General features: G+C 42.3%; 1 protein-coding gene across 1 annotated transcript in view; it reads left to right on the top strand.

The window, feature by feature from the left end:
* LOC149435121 (protein Hook homolog 2-like) overlaps window positions 1–22,888 on the top strand; it is a gene marked incomplete at its 3' end in the record, with an annotated part of 51,234 nt that extends 28,346 nt beyond the window's left edge. Inside the window, exons 8-12 of the mRNA XM_089662990.1 lie at window positions 2,340–2,420; window positions 10,456–10,613; window positions 15,529–15,669; window positions 20,604–20,805; window positions 22,778–22,888. Coding sequence (XP_089519116.1) covers window positions 2,340–2,420; window positions 10,456–10,613; window positions 15,529–15,669; window positions 20,604–20,805; window positions 22,778–22,888 — 693 coding nt within the window. The remainder of the gene's footprint in view (window positions 1–2,339; window positions 2,421–10,455; window positions 10,614–15,528; window positions 15,670–20,603; window positions 20,806–22,777) is intronic.
* Window positions 22,889–23,440: the final 552 nt, after the last annotated feature.

Genomic DNA, 23,440 nt, shown 5'->3' with positions numbered 1-23,440 from the left:
TGGGTGTAAGACTGGTGTTTGCTGTGCCAGCTCCTGCCCTGGGCCACCAGTTTTGGAACCTCTCTGCTGTAGCTTTTTATTTACAAAGGTGATGTAATTGCATCACTGCTGGCTGCAATGGCAGGACCTAGGATCTCAGACTCCCAGCCTGTCCTGTCAACTGGCACAGCTGAATTTGATTGACAGACCAGGAGACTCCTGGTCTGTCCTGCCCACCATGAAATAATACTATGGTTTCCAGGCCAGGAGACTCCTGGTCTGTCCTGCCCACCATAAAATAACACTATGGTTTCCAGGCCAGGAGACTCCTTGTCTGTCCTGCCCACCCTGAAATAACACTATGGTTTCCAGGCCAGGAGACTCCTAATCTGTCTTGCCCACCATGAAATAACACTATGGTTTCCAGGCCAGGAGACTCCTTGTCTGTCCTACCCACCATAAAATAACACTATGGTTTCCAGGCCTGGAGACTCCTTGTCTGTCCTGCCCACCATGAAATAACACTATGGTTTCCAGGCCAGGAGACTCCTGGTCTGTCCTGCCCACCATGAAATAATACCATGGTTTCCAGGCCAGGAGACTCCTTGTCTGTCCTGCCCACCATGAAATAACACTATGGTTTCCAGGCCAGGAGACTCCTGGTCTGTCCTGCCCACCATGAAATAATACCATGGTTTCCAGGCCAGGAGACTCCTTGTCTGTCCTGCCCACCATGAAATAACACTATGGTTTCCAGGCCAGGAGACTCCTTGTCTGTCCTGCCCACCATGAAATAACACTATGGTTTCCAGGCCAGGAGACTCCTTGTCTGTCCTGCCCACCATGAAATAACACTATGGTTTCCAGGCCAGGAGACTCCTGGTCTGTCCTGCCCACCATGAAATAACACTATGGTTTCCAGGCCAGGAGACTCCTGGTCTGTCCTGCCCACCATGAAATAACACTATGGTTTCCAGGCCAGGAGACTCCTTGTCTGTCCTGCCCACCATAAAATAATACCATGGTTTAAAGGCCAGGAGACTCCTGGTCTGTCCTGCCCACCATGAAATAATACTATGGTTTCCAGGCCAGGAGACTCCATGTCTGTCCTGCCCACCATGAAATAACACTATGGTTTCCAGGCCAGGAGACTCCATGTCTGTCCTGCCCACCATGAAATAACACTATGGTTTCCAGGCCAGGAGACTCCTGGTCTGTCCTGCCCACCATGAAATAATACTATGGTTTCCAAGACAGTTCACTCCTTGTTCGTCCTGCCCACTATAAAATAACGCTTTGGTTTCCAGGCCAGGAGACTCCTTGTCTGTCCTGCCCACCATGAAATAATACCATGGTTTCCAGGTCAGGAGACTCCTGGTCTGTCATACCCATTTACACCTGCTGAAATAGATTGGCACAATGGGAATTATACTTTCTTCCATTAGTGCTGCACAGGAAGAGAGAGCCTAGGTTTACACTTTGTGCATGTCAGGAATCGTGCTTTTTTTTTTTTTTTCCCGCCATACACAGAAATGTGCTGCCCTTCAGGAGACATATGGCAGTGCCATTAATTGTTAATGGCACCAAACGCATCTGTTAATGTGCACACCAAAACTCATTTCAGCACAATTTAGCAACATGGTCAGGGACTTCTTTACATGTTTTTTGCATATAGGGCAGCCTTTTGAAATGAATAGGCCACATTATACGCAACGCATGGATACACGCACGCTCCGTCATGCCTGTATGGTGTGATTTGGAACGGAGGTGCTTCCTTTATCTTTCCTAGGTGCGCAGGCACAGCTGCGCTAACTCTTTACAAGTGATGTTCCTAGTCCCTTTTTTTTTTTTTTTTTTTTTTTTATATAAACTAAAATGTTTTGACAAAAGCAATAATAACAATTCTAATGTTCAAGGAGAGAGGAATTTTTGGTCAAAATTAGCAACTATCCCAGAGTTCAATGTTAACGTGATTTCATTAGTCATAGAACAGAGATACTATAACAAACCTAAAGGCAAAAAATGGTCTGTTGCCCTTCTTTGCTGCTCCACAGCTTGGTATGACCGTATACTACCACTTTGACACTTATTCTTCTGGGCCGAGTGCAGGTTCTGTGTGAAATAGAAGCAATGATTGGCGTCACATAAAACCCATCCTAGGCCACTGTGCAGGAGCAGACATGAGAAGTAGTAGTGGACTCAGAGCTCCAAATAAGTGTTTCTGAACAAGATTTTTATTTTATGGGAGTGACAGGCCTAAATTAATTTTTTATGCCCCCTTTTCTTTTCTTTTTATCTTTCTCTCCCATTTATCACTCCCTCCAATCTTCCAATGCTTGTTGGCATTCTCTCTCTTCCAGTCCCGTAAATATTACTACATCAGTGAGGACACAGATGAGAAAAGTGACATCCTGCAGCGCTGTCATGACTTGGAGCAGCAGGTATGCATGTACCTAGTATTACTTGTGATACATCAGCTGTATCTCTGTTCATTGCGGTGTGCCTTATGCTGCTCAGCACAGCACTGATGTTTGCGGTGGTGGTGTTTTTTTTTTTTTGTTTTTTTTTTTTGTTTTTTTTTTGCAATTGCTGGTTTAGAAGCCCCCCAAGCAGCAGTTTCCTTCACAGGGCAACTCCAGTATACACAAGTCATTGTAGTATGCCAATGCAATGATCAGTGTGAGAGTGAAATAACACCTCTTGACCTTACGTAAGACTGTAGATAGATTACACTGTTGTGAGGACAGTGGGGAGCACATATCCTATGGGCACGGGGCAAGAAAAAAAAACAAACTGAACTTGACTTCCTTCCCGGTCTTCCATATTCTTGCAATACATTGATGTGCAGGAACTCTAGACCAACTGCTAAATATAGTTTGGTTTTTTCATGTATGAATTGTTTCATGTGCATAAATATTTATAATTAAATTACAGTGCATTTAAAAAAGTATTAGATCCCCTTCACTTTTTTCTATTTTGTTATGTTGTAGTCTGTATTACAATTGTTTGAATTAATTTTTTTCTCATTAACCTACATTCAGTACCTCATAATGGCAAAGTGAAAACAGAATTGTAGAAATGTCTGAAATTATTAAAAGGAAAAAAATGAAATATCTCATGTACTTAAGTATTCATTACTCTGTACATTTCTGAAGCACCTTCTGGCAGCAATTACAGCCTCCAGTCTTTTTCTTCGTCCCTATGGGGGGACTGAGGCTAGATTAATGAGAGAAAAAAATGAATTTAAACAACTGTGGTATCAGGGCTGTGAATCAGAAGACTAATTCTTGCTTTGACAAGCAAAGGAGTCCACTTATGATTTTTTAGCTTTTTTGCCTGGAGGTCCACTTCAGATTGTTTAGTAAGGCAATATAGAATATTTCCCGGAAAAAGCAATGGGTGAACTTTCATAGTAAGCTTAGTAACCTAACATAGTAACCTTTTGTTAATAAGCATTTATTTTATATTTACATACTGCCTACATTGATTTGTCCCTGGTCTCATGTCCAGTCACTGCTTATTTAATTAGAACACTGTTTCTTGGTGTGGAGCACACAGTAATACCACATGGGTTCATGTAATAACATCTGCTTGGCAGGCCAGAGCATAGGGGTCAGTGGTGGGGATACAATTCCCTTCCCCAATCAGTGTTTACTGGAGTCTGCTTGTGAAGAAGAGGAATCCAAATACTGCTTCATAACATAGTGTATCAAAACAGCCTCATGCAACAGCTGATTATACAGCTGAAATGAAGAAATCAGAACCATTTTGTTTGCCAAAAGATTTAGAATTCTGGTTAGCCAGTCTTGTGATGCCAAGCTGAGTAGACAGGCAGTTTATACCACATTGCAGGACTGATGGTTTGCCACTTGTTGGTGTCAGCTGCTTGCTTGTTGGACGGTACATTAGCACTATAACCCTGTGCTGTTCAGTGAGCAGGTAGGTGACAGAAGCAGCTGCAGACCTGTAGTTACGGACCGTGGTATCCTTTGTCTGGCTGTACTATGTGGCAGAGGTATTTGAAGAGCAAACAAGACTGGCTGAACAGAAAAGCATTTTTTGTTCAGCAATTTGACTCAAGTTCTTTATTAATATCCTACCATGTCTATACAGATATGTGTCTTTCTGTATTACTAGTTAAAAAGAGATTAGTTTTGCTGCAGTTTTCGGGCTCAAATTCAATCATTGAAAAAACTAGATTCAGGGGCCACAATAGTGTCTAAACCAGCAGCCATTTAAATGCTTGCGTTCTTCCCTGGGTATTTTCAATTGCACTAGTTTCATAAATGTCTCCCATTGTGTTTTTGATTTACTAATACATTATCTTTGATCAGAAGAGTGCAGTGACCCATGGCTGATAAGTGAAGAGTGCCGCCTATGCATTATGTGATATCTTGTTATATAATTGGGGTCAATCATGCCAATATTCTCTAAAGATGCTTTCTGCACTTCATATTTGGTCCCAAGGTCACATATACACTAATATAGCCCTAAGGGCCTAACCAAGTACACAGTTTTAATTTTCTGTTGATCTTTTAAACTCACAGGCAGCAGTCACTTTGGGCTAACTTACTAAAGTATGAAGTGAACTCAATATTTCAGAACATTAGAGCAATCAAAGCTAAAGCTGTGTCATCATAGGAGAGATTGCTAGAAAATATATCAAAATTGATTCATGTTCTTTAGGCTTCAAAATGAGAACAGTCCTATGCTAGATATGAGTAACACAGCCTATCCATTCACTAGAGACCGGTGACATCACCGAGACCCTTATAATCATGAGAACACAGCCTATCCATTCATTAGAGACCGGTGATATCACCGAGACCCTTATAATCATGAGAACACAGCCTATCCATTCATTAGAGACCGGTGACATCACTGAGACCTTCATATTCATGAGAACACAGCCTATCCATTCACTAGAGACCAGTGATATCACCGAGACCTTCATATTCATGAGAACACAGCCTATCCATTCACTAGAGACCAGTGACATCACCGAGACCTTCATATTCATGAGAACACAGCCTATCCATTCACTAGAGACCAGTGACATCACCGAGACCTTCATATTCATGAGAACACAGCCTATCCATTCACTAGAGACCAGTGACATCACTGAGACCTTCATATTTATAAGAACACAGTCTACCAGTGTTGCCAACCTTCCGCAGCATTTTATACTGACAAAACATGGAAAATTTACTGGCAGATCACATTTTTTTTTTTACGAACTACCTGAAAAATGAAGTTAAAAACTAAATGAATCAATATTTAAACTGTATAAACACAATATGGAAACAATGACAGTACCTCTAACAAGTAATTTGACTTGCTTACAAAAGTCAACACAGCATGACAAATTATCAGCCCCTGATATTTACAGACAGTTGTAAAAATCACAAAATTTTAGAAACTGCGTGTAAATTTATTGATGTTTGGCAACCCTGCTAGAGACCAGTGACAAAACTGAGACCTTCATATTCAGCCTATCCATTCACTAGAGACCGGTGACATCACCGAGACCTTTATATTCATCCTATTTATTCACTAGAGACCAGTGACATCACCGAGACCTTCATATTCATCCTATCCATTCACTAGAGACCGGTGACATCACCGAGACCTTTATATTCATCCCATCCATTCACTAGAGACCAGTGACATCACTGAGACCTTCATATTCAGCCTATCCATTCACTAGAGACCGGTGACATCACCGAGAACTTTATATTCATCCTATTTATTCACTAGAGACCAGTGACATCACCGAGACCTTCATATTCATCCTATCCATTCACTAGAGACCGGTGACATCACCGAGACCTTTATATTCATCCCATCCATTCACTAGAGACCAGTGACATCACTGAGATAAGTCATATACACGGCAACACAGCCTATGATATTTTTTCTCTCTTTCAAATAAGGTATGTTAGGTTTACAATTTGCATCATACCGATGATTAAGTGTTTTTAAATGACAGGTTCTCTTGAAACAGACTGTGGAATATTGGTGGTTGTGTATCCCTAAATTATATAACTGATATAAACCAGTGTGTTGACTGACCTGCAGTCATTGGTGGTGGGGTTGGGTTTCTAAGATCTCTCTCTTCATTGAGTGATTTTGCCCTCCTAAAAAGGTTTTAAGCTGAGTTTGGTGTGACATCTGGAAATGTGGGTGAGTTTAATACCTGCCTTGTATCTGCTACCTCTAACCATAACTTTCCGCATGTCTGCAACGGTTATGCAATGCCTGCTAATCTAACCCAGTACTGTACTCCTGCTGAATCGCAGGGGCAGCCATGACACTGAAACCTGCTTGAACTCTGTATGCTTGTATGCCTATGTTTGTGCGTAACTGGTCATGTGACCCGTGTCGTCTTAAAACTGATGTTCGTTCTAATACTATATGTACCTTCAAACATGATGGCTAAATGGCAGCTATTGTAAATGTATCAATATCAGGTGCTGACAGTACAGCTTGAAAGTCGCTAAGTTACTAAAGACATCATGAAAACTCAATATTTCAGTGCATTACACCAATCAAAGCTAAAGCTGTGCCATTGTAAGGGAGATTGCTAGAAGATTTATGAATATGACAGTACCAAACCTGCAGTGCACAAGGGAGTGATGATGGCTCTCTGTTGGAAAGGTTACACTCTGCTGCATGTATACCTACCTGTCCCAACCCTACCTCCTGTGCATGGTACTACTTTTATACCCTACTGCATCATGGTTACTTTCCTCCCGGTTTCTATTGTCCCACATGAGCCAAGTGTAAGAGGTTGGTCAAGACTTAAGCTCACCATACACTATACAATCTGATTGTACAATCTCCTTTAGATCTGCTATCAACTATGCAGTGCAGTGGCCTGCCAGACTGAATACAGATTGATTGGTTAGATTAGGCGTATACTCCTATCATATGGTTTTGGTAAATCAATAGGAGAGTATACAGTATCTGTGCAATTAGATGGTATAGATTATGGCCACATTGAGGATGGCTGTATTAGGTCATTGATGTCACAAGCATCTTCTCCCCCTTTTGTATACCTACAGATGTGGGTCGGGGAGTGCCCTGGTTGCAGTTGAGTAGGGTATAGTGACGTCTTCCTTCCGGGACCAGTTGGGACATAAGTTTGGCCAAACCCTAGCTCATCCTTAGAACAAAGAAAAGATAATCAGCGCAAAAAAAATTACCACCAGTTAAACTGATTCTGAAAGTCCAATAAATACAAATAAATTAGGGCTGTATGAAGGTCCATGAGGCACTTTGGGCAAGCTTCATAAAGTATTGTAGCAGAACTCGGTGGAATGAGAAAGAAAAGAAGCTCATCTAAGTGCAGCAGAAACAATTTTAATAAATACCAAATAAAGGAAAACTCACATGTAATAGTAGTATAACAGGCTTGTGCAAAGATATATTATCGAGGAAGTTGAACGGCTGTGTCCCGGCTATACCGTCTGCACCAAGGAATAACGTGGAGACAGGAGGAAGAAGCCGGCCGGCATGTATAACCTCACAAAGATGATGTCTGGAACGCACGTTGAGGTGGGATGTCGGCGAAGGAGAAGCTTGACAAAGGAGTGTGCTTCCGCCCTTAGAGGTTAGCGCATGTTCCGAAACGCGTCGCTATGGCGACGTCACGCCTCAACATACGTTCCAGACGCCATCTTTGTGAGGTTACGCATGCCGGCCGGTTTCTTCCTTCCATCCTTAGGACAAGGTCCACTATGACCTGGGGCATTCTTTTTAATGGCTTGAAAAGCCTGACAATGTTGTTCCTAAAGCAGCCTTTCTTAGCCTTTTTTTTTTTTTTTTTTTTTAACTCCAGAAGAACCCTTAAAATACGTAATATGTAGGATGACCTTTTGGGGGAACTTTTGCTAAAATGTATACCCACCATTTCCAGTACATTAGCAAGATCATTAACTTTTAAATATAGTAGTAAATAAAATATTAAAAGAATGTTGCATGTCTATATAGTACATGACAACCAAGGTGTATTATTTTTTTTTTTTCTTTTCTTTATCACCCCCTGTTTTGTATGATAAAATAATTTTCCGTAATATTCACATACTTAAAAGGCCCCTTACATTGAAAATCAGTCAGAAGAATGCACCTTCTATATTGGTGGTCAGTAAGAAGACTGGCCCTTACATTGGTGGGAAGAATGCCATCCTTTCAGATAATAATGCTAGATCATTGTCATCCCACTGGCTCTGCCAAGGGATTTTAGCCCCAGGATTATGTAGGCACTATCAGGTTTGAGGTCAATATGCCACTGTTCCAAGAACCACTAACCAACCTTAGAAATTTTCAAGGAGAGGGACACAGCGCCTCTGAGTGTAGACTGTTATGTAGTTTAATGCTTAAAACGGTACGTTTAACAACTCGCATGTAGGAAACAACAAGCCAGCTCATAAGGTTTAATTGTGCACAACGCCTCGTAGCCAAGTTCAGGAATCACAGTGAGAGAGGATGCCAGCTGGACTGCAGGGAGCGCTGGTGAGATGTAGGAGCGCCTAATATGAAAGCCTGGCAGGTCACTGGAGAGTCCAAAGTGGCAGCGTTGGCTTGTGATGTCCTAGGCATGTGACATGATGTCCTAGGCGGTCGGCTGGGAAGAATGACCCCCTTGCATAGGCGGTCGGCGGGGAAGAATGACCCCCTTGCATAGGCAGTCGGCGGGGAAGAATGACCCCCTTGCATAGGCGGTCGGCGGGGAAGAATGACCCCCTTGCATAGGCGGTCGGCTGGGAAGAATGACCCCCTTGCATAGGCGGTCGGCGGGGAAGAATGACCCCCTTGCATAGGCGGTCGGCGGGGAAGAATGACCCCCTTGCATAGGCGGTCGGCGGGGAGGAATGACCCCCTTGCATAGGCGGTCGGCGGGGAGGAATGACCCCCTTGCATAGGCGGTCGGCTGGGAGGAATGACCCCCTTGCATAGGCGGTCGGCGGGGAGGAATGACCCCCTTGCATAGGCGGTCGGCGGGGAGGAATGACCCCCTTGCATAGGCGGTCGGCGGGGAGGAATGAACCCCTAGCAACCTTATGAGGAACCCTAGGATGTAAATCTTTTGAGAATGGCTGCCCTATGGGTAACCTGTCATGACAGCTGTGAGCTGGCACAGTGAAACTTGTCATTCAATACTGGAGACTACTATTGGCATACTTCCTTAGTCCGTTCTTATTCTGGCATAGTTGCATCACTGTTTGTGATGCCTTAGAGGTGTGCTTTGTCTGCAAAAAAAAAACCCTCACTTCTAGGATGTGTTTAGGAGCAGTCTTCTGTGCTGGATGGGAGTCTGGATGTGGCAGATAGATGTCCTGACAGGCCCTCTTTGAACTTATAAAAGCCACATATTTAGAATGACCTTCGCTTTGACTTGCTTTCAGCAGGCCCCATAAATTTATACTGCAGTTGTTCATACAGGTTTGTGTTTTCTTTCCATGCATCTGTTATCCATTTAATATATAAAGATATTTATCATTACCCTTTAAAATAAACCTGTCGTGAGAGATATATGAATGCTGACTTTTGTCTGAAATTCCCATTGCTCGGCTGTTATTCCGACCAGGCCTGTCATTGTACTGGAACAAGTATGCAGCTTGGGTAGCATGGAGAAGTCATGAGTCCTCATTTTTATACTCGTCCAGCGCTACGTAAACTTTTGGCCCCGTATAATAATAATAAAAAAAGAAAAATAGTGGCTGGAAGTAGTGTTGGAAGGGGTCAGAATGGCAGCCAGACAACTACCATTTTCAGAGGTTTAGCTCAGCAATGTCAACCTCTGTGCTTCTCTCATGACCTATTTCATTGGAGAATGCCTATGTTGAGCAAGATATGGAGGATCCATTGCTGAACCCCTCTTCTGAAAAATGCTAGTTTCCTCGTTATCCTGTTTATCAAGTGGTTGATAACCATTAAGTTACCTTAAAATAAATATGCGGATAAGGAGTTCTGAGGGTAACTTATTGTTCTCTGGTTCTTGGTCAGCAAAGGGGTTAGCAGTCTACATATTTCTCAGTATAGATTTCCCAAGAGAAACCCAGGGACTGTAATTACTGATCTCCTTCTGAAACTTCTAGTTGCCTGGCTGTTATGCTGAGCCTCTAACTGGAGTACTTTCTGTATGAGTAACTGACTCAGAACTAGTAAACTTACTAGAAAAGGCAAAGTAAAGTCAGAAGCCCTTTATTTGCTTACTTATTCTGGCTCATCCACTCAAGCCAGCAGCTTATCATGACTGCCAGGCAACTAATCTTTCCGGAATTGGGCAGCAATTAAACTTTCCCATTTCTCTCAAGCATTTCCTTTTAGCTTTCCTCCTTTTACCACGTTGTAGTAGCTTCAGGATGACAGGTCCTCTTTAATATTGCTCTTCTCTTCATTCCTGTTTCTCACACTATGGGGTCCCGGTGCCTCTCTCTCCTCTCCTTTGTCCCCTTCCTTTTCCTCTGTAAGGTCTCAGTGCTGATGGAAGAAAAGAGGAGCCTGATGTCAGAAAACAGAGCCCTTCGGGACCAGCAGGAGGAGGAAGGAATGGATTCGCCTCAAATGTTTAACAAGAAGATGCTTCTGCTACAGAGTCAGATTGAACAGTTACAGGAGGAAAACTACAGGTATCTGAATTCTAGATGAGAGCCTGTCATTAGAGTGCTTGACTGCACCTCACAGAATTCTAAAGTGTTGTAGATACTATGTAAATGTCTGTCTCTTGGTGGCGTGACAAATGTCTGTGCAACAGAATCACGTACATGTTAGTTTGGCTGAAAAAAGACAAAAGTTCATCCAGTTCAACCTTTTAAAAAAAAAAAAAAAGTTATAATCCTACACCCACAGTTGATCCAGAGGAAGGCAAAAAACCCAGCAAAGCATGATCCAATTTGCTCCTGCAGGGAAAAGAAATTCCTTCCTGATCCCCCGAGAGGCAATCGGATATTCCCTGGATCAACTTTACCTATAAATGTTATTATCCAGTTATATTCTGTGTATCTAAGAAAGAATCCAGGACTTTTTTGAAGCAATCCACTGAGCTGGCCAGAACCAACTCTTGAGGGAGTCTATTCTACATTTTCACAGCTCTCACTGTGAAGAAATCTTTCCATGTTTGGAGATTAAATTTCTTTTCCTCCAGACGTAAAGAGCGCCCCCTTGTCCTCTGTGATGACCTCAGGGTGAATAGCTCTACACCGAGTTCACTATATGAACCACTGATGTATCTATACATGGAGATCATATCCCCCCTTATGTATTATACATGGAGATCATATCCCCCCTTATGTATTATACATGGAGATCACATCCCCCCTTATGTATTATACATGGAGATCATATCCCCCCTTATGTATTATACATGGAGATCATATCCCCCCTTATGTATTATACATGGAGATCATATCCCCCTTATGTATTATACATGGTGATCATATCTCCCCTTATGTATTATACATGGTGATCATATCCCCCCTTATGTATTATACATGGAGATCATATCCCCCTTATGTATTATACATGGAGATCATATCCCCCCTTATGTATTATACATGGAGATCATATCCCCCCTTATGTATTATACATGGAGATCATATCCCCCTTATGTATTATACATGGAGATCATATCCCCCCTTATGTATTATACATGGTGATCATATCCCCCTTATGTATTATACATGGAGATCATATCCCCCCTTATGTATTATACATGGTGATCATATCCCCCTTATGTATTATACATGGAGATCATATCCCCCCTTATGTATTATACATGGAGATCATATCCCCCCTTATGTATTATACATGGAGATCATATCCCCCTTATGTATTATACATGGAGATCATATCCCCCTTATGTATTATACATGGAGATCATATCCCCCCTTATGTATTATACATGGAGATCATATCCCCCCCTTATGTATTATACATGGAGATCATATCCCCCCCTTATGTATTATACATGGAGATCATATCCCCCCCTTATGTATTATACATGGAGATCATATCCCCCCCTTATGTATTATACATGGAGATCATATCCCCCCCTTATGTATTATACATGGAGATCATATCACCCTTATGTATTATACATGGAGATCATATCCCCCCTTATGTATTATACATGGAGATCATATCCCCCCTTATGTATTATACATGGAGATCATATCCCCCCTTATGTATTATACATGGAGATCATATCCCCCCTTATGTATTATACATGGAGATCATATCCCCCCTTATTCTCCTCTTCTCAAGAGAGAATAAATTCAGTTCCTCTAATCTTTCCTCATAGATGAGCTCCTCCATGTTTTGTATCAGTTTGGTTGCCCTTCTTCGTACTTTCTCCAGTTCCCCAATGTTCTTTTTGTGAATTGGTGCCCAAAACTGAACTACGTCCGTGTTAGAGTTGGGACAGATTAAAATGCATCATTCCAGCAAAACTATCACATGCAACACACCTGCAAAGTGGCATTTTCAAATGTGGATTAGAGAGAAACCTCAGAAACTTGGAATGTTACCAAATTATATAAGCTATATAATTTATTTTTATTGTCTGTCTTTCTTGATACATGTGAAACATGTAACATTAATAATACTCTGGGTAAAAAAAAATTGGTATATTATATAACGCAGTACCAACACATAATCAAAGCAATTTGCCTTGAGTCCTATGAATTCAACAGTGGAGTACATTCTGTACGTTTTCGTGCAGCAAACTGATGTATATGTTATTTAAGTGACTTTTCAATAAAGTTGCAGAAAAAAAGAAAAAAGTAAATGGTGCGATGCGTCAATACAACACATTGCGCCACTCCCTCACAGAGTGCAAGTGTATGATCCAAACGCACACGTTCCTGCTTTAAAAATGGCTGTGTGTATAAGTGGGTGCTGCAGTGACCGTCGGCTGGAACCGAACAAAATCAGCAAGGAAAAACTGTCACCAGCACACCGAGGATCACCAATACGGGTCCAAAGGTTTCAATAAACCATCACACGGTTACAGCAAGGCAACGTTCCGGAGTCTCACAGGATCACCAATATGGGTCACATGCCTGATGGGGGGGGGGGGGGGTCCTGCGAGACTCCGGAACGTTGCCTTGCTGTAACTGTGTGATGGTTTATTGAAACCTTTGGACCCGTATTGGTGATCCTCGGTGTGCTGGTGACATTTTTTCCCTTACTCCCTCACAGAGCACACCAGCGGCTGAGCTGTAATACACACTGCTAGTGGAAATGTGCCCTAATTCATTACTGTACAACCCCAGAATAACAAGTCCACACAATAACACTATGTAGTAAAAGATGTTTAGTGAGCGCTACCTTAAAACAAAAGTGAAAATGTGTATAAATATGTATACACAACAAAGTTAACAAGCAGCTGATACACCGAAAAGGTAACCAAAAGAAAACCCCCAATAATACATGTATATCCAGATAAAGTGGTGCAGCGCTAAATAATAATACACGAATAATACACACAATATGCTAGTGCAAACTTATACGCATGCGTGATGTCACTCTGATGGTGATCAATAAATATTAAAAAGTTCAATATAATGGTGCGGATCATGGAGAGATCCTAATTCCAGGTGAATGGACGTCCTGATCCAAGGTGTGATAATCGGTGCAAACCACACAAATAGGTGAAAAACGCACTCACCAGATGTGCGTTTAAAATACGCAATATATAATCCTGCGTCACCAGGCCATAGATCGGTCATCAAATCTCGGATCGGGTTACCCACAGATCACCTTCCCGGTTCCACAGAGGCAAGATCACCAGAAACTGCTACCAGGTATCACCACCAGGGTCATGGTTCCTCCAGATGGGCACTGCGAATGATAGCACTCACACAGAGTGCCCAATGGAAGACCACATAGCGTGATACTGCTTAAGGTACCTTTATTCAGGGTTAGTTGGTGTGGGGTACATAAAAAGATTTTCAAAAGAAGTTACTGACAATACATTCCAGGGTGTCCACCAGCGGTGGTTAGATGTCCTGTTGCTGCTGCTCCCCTGCTTTTCTTAGATCCAATATAGCAGTATACCTTATTGAGTGTTTTGCAGCAATACCAACAGACAAAATTGTCGCCACTATGAACTGTTTGAATTTGTTGTGTGTGTCTAAAGAGTAAGGGAGAATGTCGCCAGCACACCGGGGATCACCAATATGGGTCCAAATGTTTTAATAAATGATCACATAGTTACAGCAAGGCAACGTTTCGGAGTCTCGCAGGACCCCTTCATCAGGCATGTGACCCATATTGGTGATCCTCGGTGTGCTGGTGACATTCTCCCTTGCCGATTCTGTTCAGTTCTAGCCGACGGTCGCTGCAGCACCCACTTATACACACAGCCATTTTTAACGCAGGAACGTGTGCGTTTGGATTGTACACTTGTGTCTAATGAGTGTTGCATGGCGTTCGTCGGTTTGTCACACCACTTCAGACAGATCTCCATCCGCACCTCTAATGTCAGTGCCCTATTGAATCATCCCAAATATCTCTTTGATAGGTGTTCTATCAGTAATTTTCATTTCTATGCTGTAAATATACCTTGCAGCTTCTTACAGAGCATGGTGATGGTAATCTGTCCTTGCCTATGTAGATCTCACAGCCCTGTGTTTTCTCTCTGCCTAGCGGTCACACAGGCTAAGTTTACTGCTTATCAGATGGCGTGTTTCTGGAATGTAGGAAGTAATTGAAGGCATAATGAACAAACAGAATATGCCATGACCCAGAGCACAATAAGCGGAATCTTTCACCCATTTGTGTAGGCTGCTTCTGATTGGTTGTTAGATATTACTGGACTTTGAACATCATAAATCTTTTCGGCGCAAGACCTACCTTTGATGAGGTACAAACGTTGCATAAAAAGTACCACATTAGAACAATAATCTGCATTGCCTACCCAGCTTTGAAATGTGTGCAGGTAAAAATAGAATATATGATGGTGTCTGTGTCACGAGCTTGGTCCCATGCAGAAAACAATAAAACAACCGCTGAGATCTTGATCTGCTGGTCTGACTGTAATAATCTCCTCCCAACAAAGCCGGAAGAAGCCCCAGCACAGGTCTCTGAATCAGATGAATCCTTAGAGGTAGGAGGACTGCAGACAAAGCTGTTCTCTCCCTGTTGTACCTGGCATATCCAGATATGGCAGTTTCTTAGGACAGAATATACAGGGATAGTTTTAGGAGACATGGTAAGTAAGCTGTCATGTAGTATTATATATTTTATTTTTTTAATCTAATAAAAGGTCTGTTTTTTATAATTAAATGTACCATAGACCTGAATGACTTCAGACTGTAAAAAATGAATGAACAGTGGAACTAGATTGGTAAATCCAAAGATACAGGTGTCCTAACTGATATGCAAATCACAGATCTTCATGTAAGTCATGCTTTGCTTTGCTGGCTCTCCAAATTTTCCTTGGGGAAAAAAAAAAAAAGACATTAATTTAGATTTACTGTAAGTTGATGACATTCAAAATGTGATCATCTTTTAAGAGAGATCTTTGTCTTGGGTTTGCTTCAGGCTGGAGAGTGCACGGGATGACTACAGGCAGCGGTGTCAGGAGTTGGATCGGGAGGTCCAGGATCTACAGCAGCGTAACCAGGATCTCACAGGGCTCGCACACGAGGCCCAATCACTGCGGGATGAGATGGATGTGCTCAGGTGAGCAAGTATGCTGGAAATTGGATGTAAAATGGGGATTTGAGGTCCCAAAAACTCTATTCTAGAAGAGAAATTACTCTTCCGCCACCCCACTCCTTTTTACCTTTTTCACTAGGTAATCCACACAAAACATACATGCACTGTGATCCAGCTGTGTACTGTAGGTATTTGACACTCCACTGCTGCACACTCAGTCCCCTGCCGCCATCATCTTCTTTGACATGAGATGGATGTGCTCAGGTGAGCAAGTATACTGGAAATGGGATGGAGAATTGGGATTTGAGGTCCCAAAAACTCATTCTTGAAGAGAAACTACTCTTCCACCACTCCACCCCTTTTAAATTTTTTCGCTAAGTAATCCACACAAAACATACATGCGCTGTGATCCAGCTGTGTACTGTAGGCATCTGACACTCCACTGCTGCACACTCAGTCCCCTGTCGCCATCTTCTTCTTTGACATTATCTGGGTGCCAGCTGTTGCTTCTGCGTTCTTGCATCAGGGGCTGGCTGCAAATTCCAGAAAAAATACAGAATACAGTGCATGTGCAGTAGAATATCCCAAGGCCTTCAAAGATGTGTGATGTTGGTATCTCAGAAAACTTCAAACAAGTAAAACATCATTTTTAGCTCATATTGCACTTTGTTCATTCCAGTTGGTGGTAAAGCCGAACCGCTCAGTCAGACAGCACTCCTCCCCACCTTTGTTCGATCATGCTGCTGACAAGGAGTCGAATGTTTAATGAGCATTGTTCAATAGTGTTTGTTACACATTACGGTCAGCAGGTGCGCAAGCGCCATAATTCAGCACAGCAGAGGGGTCAGCACAGCATAAATGAAAATATTGTGGCTGGTAGTAAAGTTTTCCTTCATTTACAGTGATCAATCTGCCGCCAGCGCAAACCGATCCTTTATAAGTGCAGCCGCATTTACTTTTTAGGCTACATTCACATTGGTGATTTTAAGGCAGTGCGTAGTGTGGAGGCAGAAATCTTTTCTTTACTGCTGCAGACGCTCATGCGCATATTCTTTTCGGAAAAACGATCGTAGGATTTGACCATCACTGAGTCGAAAATCGGTCGTTTTTAACAAATTTTCCAAAATGCCTGATGACCGAAAAGGGGAGGAACCACGAAAATCAGCCGATGCCATTGACCCACTAACAGAGCGAAAATCATTCAGATTATTCTTCGGTTCGATTTTCAGATGAAAAATCGGTCGACTTTCCACCCATGTATGGCCGGCATTTGTCCACGGAATGTTTACTATTAGTCACATTTATCATTTAAATTCTTGTATTCTATCCTGTCCCCTCCCCCTACTGTGCATGAGTTCTGTAATTTAACACAGCAGAGGGAGGGGAAGGCACATGAATATACAAGAATATGACCATGGGTTATATGCTGCCGACTTCAAGTGATTGGACATTGGCAAGTTACAGGGACATCCACCATACAACCCCTTCCACTGCCAGCTAGTCTCATTTTTTTTGCTGGTGCCCTTAGCTGATGTATATCCTCTCTCCAGATCACCTCTTTTATATGGAGGTTTTGGCTTTCAAATGTTCTTTCAAGATTCCTGGCTGTACTGTAGGTACTGCGGCTTCCTTATGCAGCTTCCATATTGGTTGTCTCCTCTGTTGTGCCTTGGGGTACCAAACCTGGACACCATCTGAATGAAGATGATAAGCTGGCACTGGATCCTATGTTAGGTGTTCCCATTGGCACAAAGTTCAACATATTTAGTTGGCCACAGAATGCTATTCTTTTTTTTTTTAAACTGGTTTTATTGAAAGTATGCATGTTACACATGGACAAGAGTACATACACAAGGCAGAATGTCAACGCACAGAATGCTATTCAGGTCCCAGGACTGTGGTCTGCCAGAGGCAAAGCCCTATTCCTGAAGACTCCTTTTTGGGTATGCCTATTGAGGAAGGCAAAGCCAGGATGGGATTCGTCTCTAACATTCTGTTCCTAGAAGAAGATGATCAGCTTCAGTGAGTCTGGGCTAACAGTCCTTTCCTGTGCTCAGTGTGGTGTTTGCTTTTGCCTTGGGACATAATAGAGCATGGGCTAGTGGCATTTTAAATGGTTTGCAGTGCTTGGTCCGCACAACCGCCATCCCCTGTTGCACTGCAGTGGATCTCTGAGGAAACCCGAGTGATTCTTTCTCAATGGTATCCTGTTTGCTTAGTGGCCTAGGGCAAACTACTGCTGCTGGTCCTTAAGGCTCCTTGAACATTGGGATATCCAGGAGCAGTGCGTCCCAGCTAATATTTTAGTGTTCTTGGGAGAGGGAGACGGGGGCAACATCCATCTCTGCTGCAGGTAGACTGGCAGTCTTTGGCAGGCTGCTACTAGATGGGGCTGATCGCTGTACTGAGTGGTACCAGGACTTAGGGCCCTGTGTGTTCAGGGAAGAAGGTCTTCCTGGATGCATAGGGCCCTAAACACCTGTACCATTTGGTGTGGCAACCTATTTTTATTTCTAAAGTGTTGGTTTTCTTTACCTTAACTAGAACTTTGTTCTGCCGTTTTTCTGTCCTGCTCCTGCACATCTTTTGGAAATTTCCTCCATTGTATGGATGTGGGTGTGTTGCTCGATTTTTCACTCTCAGCTGTCATTCCTTCTTTCTAAAATTATATTATAAGTGCAGGGGTTAAAATTTCAAGTCCAGACCTACTAGTCGGTCACAAAACTTACTCTCCACCAGTTGCCCCACCCGACCCCACCCACTTATTAGGTGTGTATAATATCTGTGCAGTGCTACACATCAATAATTTTATCAATTATGTGAATATAACAATCAAACATGAAAGAAAACCAAGAGAAAAAGTCCCAATGTATTTCTTCTTCCTGTAACCACCAGGTGCTACTAACACAGAAATGGTGCACAATTCCTCCACCAGATATCTGCTCACCTCCTGCAGTATGACCTCAGATCATATCATGTTTGGTCTAACCGCACTTTTGGTCCCAATAATTGGATTCTAAAGCTCAGCTTGATAAGTGGTAACTCCAAATGGCTCACTCCAAGAAACCCTTTTGATCAGCTGTAATCCTCATAAACAAAAAACTTAACATAGTGTTTACCCTTTAAAAGCTTTATTAATCGCAAAGATTTACACACATGCACTCACATATGACAGGTGCCAGACCGCACCAAGTATGACATGCATCCACTGAGAATCTCCACAGACCCAATAAACTTGTACTCATCCATGTCAGCTAATACCAGTATCAAGGATATATGCTCCAGCCAGTCACAAGACCATGATATAAATGAATTGGGTCCCCTTGATAAAGTCATGTGATCGGTGATGCAACGCGTCGGGGAGGAGCTTGCGGATGACGTCACGACGCAACGGACGATCGGCATAGTATACAATAGGTGTAAAAATCGCTCCAGGCCTCTCCAGACCGTGAGGCAATTTGTTTTCCACCATAGGGCCTGCAATTACTATTTATATCATGGACTCAAGAAACCTGTACTCATCTAATACTAGTATCAAAGATATATGCTCCAGCCAGTCACAAGACCATGATATAAATAGTAATTGCGAGCCCTATGGTGGAAAACAAATTGCCTCACGGTCTTGAGAGACCTGAAGCGATGTATACCCCTGTTGTATACTAGGCCGACTATCCGTTGCGTCGTGACGTCATACGCAAGCTCCTCCCTACGCGTTTCGTCACCAATCGTGGCTTTATAAAGGGGACCTGATTCATTTTTATCATGGTCTTGTGGCTGGCTGGAGCATATATCTTTGATACTGGTATTAGCTGACGTGGATGAGTACAGTTTTCTTGGGTCTCTGGAGATTCTCAGTGGATGCGTGTTATACTTGGTGCGGTCTGGCACCTGTCACATGTGAGTGCATATATGGAAATATTTGTGATTTACTAAAGCTTTTAAAGGGTAAACACTATGTTAAGTTTTTTGTTTATGAGGATTACTGCCGATTTTAAAAGGGTTTCTTGCATTGAGCCATTTGGAGTTACCACTTATCAAGATGATCTTGGGACTATAAGTGCAGTTAGACCAAACATTATATGATGTGAGGTCACACTGCAGATATCTGGTGGAGGAATTGTTCACCATTTCTGTGTTAGCAGCACCTGGTGGTCACAGGAAGAAGAATAGTTTAAGAAGAAATACATTGGGACTTTTTCCCTTGGTTTTCTTTTCTTTCATGTTTGATGGTTCTATTCACATAATTGATATAAAAGGTGTGTATAATATCTGTGCAGCGCTACACATTAATAATTTATATTCTAGTTTTATATTTTGTACTTGCCCATTTATGAGACGGGTTTGGTGTTGTAGCAGATACTTATATCACTTTTGTTATTTTGTATTTATTTTTTGATTCATAGTAGCGGGTAAGGTTTTTTTTGTCACATTGTCATTCCTTCTTGTTAGTCTAACTTTGAAAGCTGTTTGGGACTGAGGGCTTTTAGTTATTCTCTGAGCCCTTTGTGCTCTTCTTGTCTTGAGGTTACATGGGTCTGTTTGGCATTGTGTTGGCCACCCCTTCAGTTGGGGTGCTTTAAGACATTCTGGGGTAATGAATATGGTGGCCTGTACTGTGTGAGCAAATGAGATTTTTGACTTGCCACTAAAAACCGTTTCTTGGGGTACAGTACAGAACACAGGTTCCCCACCCCTGTTATTTTATGATCTCCCGAATGCTTGCTACAATACTGAGGCTAGCTGGGGATGGGAAAGGTTATATGGGAGATCTCTCTACAGCTTTTATTTTTGCCAGTGTCCAATCACCTGAAGGTGGTAGCTTATAACCCAGGGTTAATGAATACCATGACCTGGAATGTAGTGTAAGAAACTGGTTTTACTGTGAAGTCAAAAATCCCACTTTTGTGTTAAATTGATTGGGCAGCTTGACTGTATGGAGAATTGCTGTCATCTCTCAGGCACTCCTCGGATCGGGTGGGGAAGTTGGAATCTTTGGTAGAGTCATACAAGAAGAAACTGGAGGATCTGGGTGACCTGCGCCGCCAGGTGAAGCTCCTGGAGGAGAGGAATACAGTTTACATGCAGCGCACCTGCCAGCTGGAGGATGAGCTTCACAAGGCCCATGCATCTCGTGGACAGCTGGAGGGACTTTCCAGACAGGTATGTGGATGAATTTCAGCATTATTGAAAAGAGGAAGGGAGATGCAGCTGAACCCTGATATCCTTCCAGTGAGAATAAATACACAGAATATTTAGAAAAGTCAACCGCAAAGCATGAAGAGGCAGTCCGGAGATACAAGTGGTATCTGAATTTCCTGTGGCAGGCAGACATGTATGTGCTTCGAAAACATGCCTCAGTGCTGGACTAAACCATAGAGGTACACATTGGAGGGATGTATAATACAGACTGTAATAGGAAATGTTTTTAATGGAGAAGTAGGACCCTTTTGGCCCTACTTCTCCTGTGGGTCACAGGAGTGCACTTCGTTCTGCACTTCTGTAACCCATTTTCAGGAGACAGCAGGCAAAAAACAGATAACACTTGAAGTTGTCCCACTATAGTTATTTCACTCCAGCCATACTGCCCAGACTAGGCCTACGCCAAACAGCAGCCTGTTTGAAGATGTGGGGAGAGTGCTTTTTTCATACACTGTATTTGCAACTGCCCAACTGTCTCAGCCTTCTGGTCAGAGGTGAACTCATTTATTTCTATTGCTCTTGGCCTACCTAGTATTTTATACCCTAAGAACTGCTTATTGGGGATCTTTGGTGAATTACAACTTTCCAAATATGATAAATGGTTGTTACTCATCTTGTATTTCTATGCTAAAAAGATAATTCTAATGATCTGGAAGGTTAATTCAGAATTAACTTCTCTTTTAACCACTTCCCATCCGGCCCATGTACATAAACGGCCGGACGGGAGCAGTGCAGGGGCGGGTTGCCGTTTTATAAACATTCACAGCTTGTGCGCCACTCCCTGGGAGCGCGCAGCACCACGATCGGATGCCCACTGTGTCCACCAGACACAGAGGAACACTGATCGCTGTGCGAGACCTCTGTGTGAGGTCCTGATCATGTGATCACTAATTGGCCAATCAGTGATCACATGATTAGTAGTAAGCAAGATGTCACTTCCTGACATCATTGCTTACTACTGGTGAAATCTGTGAAGGATCACCGAGGTCACATGGTACAAGGCTATTCACAACAGCCTTGTACCATGTGACAAGCTGTGACCAATCACAGCTCTCACAGTATTTCTCAATGGCTGCAAGAATGCAGTCAGAGAGAAGGAGAAATGATTGCTTTTACAGCCTTTATGGGTGTAAAAGCAATCGGTGTACAAAAAAAAAACAAAAAACCTTCATCACCCCCCACAAGTAGTACAGTGTCACTATGGTGTCACTATTGGAAAAATTATAAATTTTGGTTATAAACTAATTTGGGTTTTTTTTTTTTTTCACTAAAAAGATAACTGAATACATTTTGGCCAAGATTTATGAAGAAAAATTATTATTTGCAAAATTTTAAGAGACACTTTTTGTCTAAATTTTTGGACTTTTTCATTTTATATAGCAAAAAAAAAAAAAATAAATCCCAGTGGTGAATAAATACCACCAAAATAAAGTTTTATCTGTCTCCACAAAATGCTAAAAAATTTATATGGGTACAGTGTTGCATGACCGCGCAATTGTCATTCAAATTGTGATAGCGCTGAAAGCTGAAAATTGGCCTGGACAGGAAGAGGTGAAAGTGTCCGGACTTGAAGTGGTTAAGGACATTTAAAATAGAAAGTTTAAAATGACTAACCGCTCTACTTTAAGGCCTCGTTCAAACCATATGTGCAGAAAAAACGATGGAACTGGCGCGCAAATTTCACTTGCAGAGACATCAGTTTCATATCAGTTGACATCAGTTTTCATGCACGCTTCAGTGAGTTGTATACATGTTGCAGATTCCTGCACAGAAATTGTGCTTGTGATACTAGTGTTGTGGTGTGAACAGCGCACATAGAGAACAATTGATTTTGTTGTCCCCTTGCAGAACACAATCCCTTAAATGTATTACTTGCATCTGTTCACTTGTTTACCTCATCCTGCTGTTATGCTTTCATTTTCAAACACTGCAGATCCAGGAACTGCATAAGAAGCACTCCTCAGAATCTCTACGTGCCGAGAAATGGCAGTTTGAGTTCCAGACTCTTAAAGAGAAGTATGAAGCTCTACAGAAGGAAAAAGAGGTGAGCCTGGGTACTGCTGTACAATGACAGCTGCTCACTCCAGTATGTTCTGTACTTGCTTGGCAAGTGCTTTGTTTTAAGTAAATTTAGATTAAAATAAGTCAGGCTGTTTTATTATCTGACTAAAATTTGGACCTAAACTGTTAGCAGAACATCTAGAAATGTTAGTTACAGTACCCTGAAGAATGACAATTCCCTGCCTGTGCCTAAAGCCTTCTAGCTATATATTTGCAATGTAAGATCTAAGGCACTGCTGCTTCTGACCATTAGTCTCAGAGGATCTCCTTGAAAGCAGGTTCACACATATGCAAATTGGATGCATTTTGAGCCAGATACAATTCACATGACGTGAAAGAACATTTCTTTCTTTTGTGCCTCTTCACATGTGTCCGGTGCAGCCGCAGTGAGGATTCAGTGTAAATTGAAAAACAGTTCTGTTCTCGCTCTCTTTTACTTTCTCCCCCTTTGTATTGACTCTCCCGCAGGGACGATTTGCGGTTCGTTCTTATGTACTCCTTGGTTTGATTATATGTTCTGTGAATTTCATACACC

This window comes from Staurois parvus, unplaced genomic scaffold, assembly GCF_062004578.1.
Source record: "Staurois parvus isolate SC_StPar_1 unplaced genomic scaffold, SC_StPar_1.0 ptg001601l, whole genome shotgun sequence".
Lineage (NCBI taxonomy): Eukaryota > Metazoa > Chordata > Amphibia > Anura > Ranidae > Staurois > Staurois parvus.
Note: the sequence above shows the minus strand (reverse complement) of the source record. Positions and strands in the feature narration are given on the sequence as shown.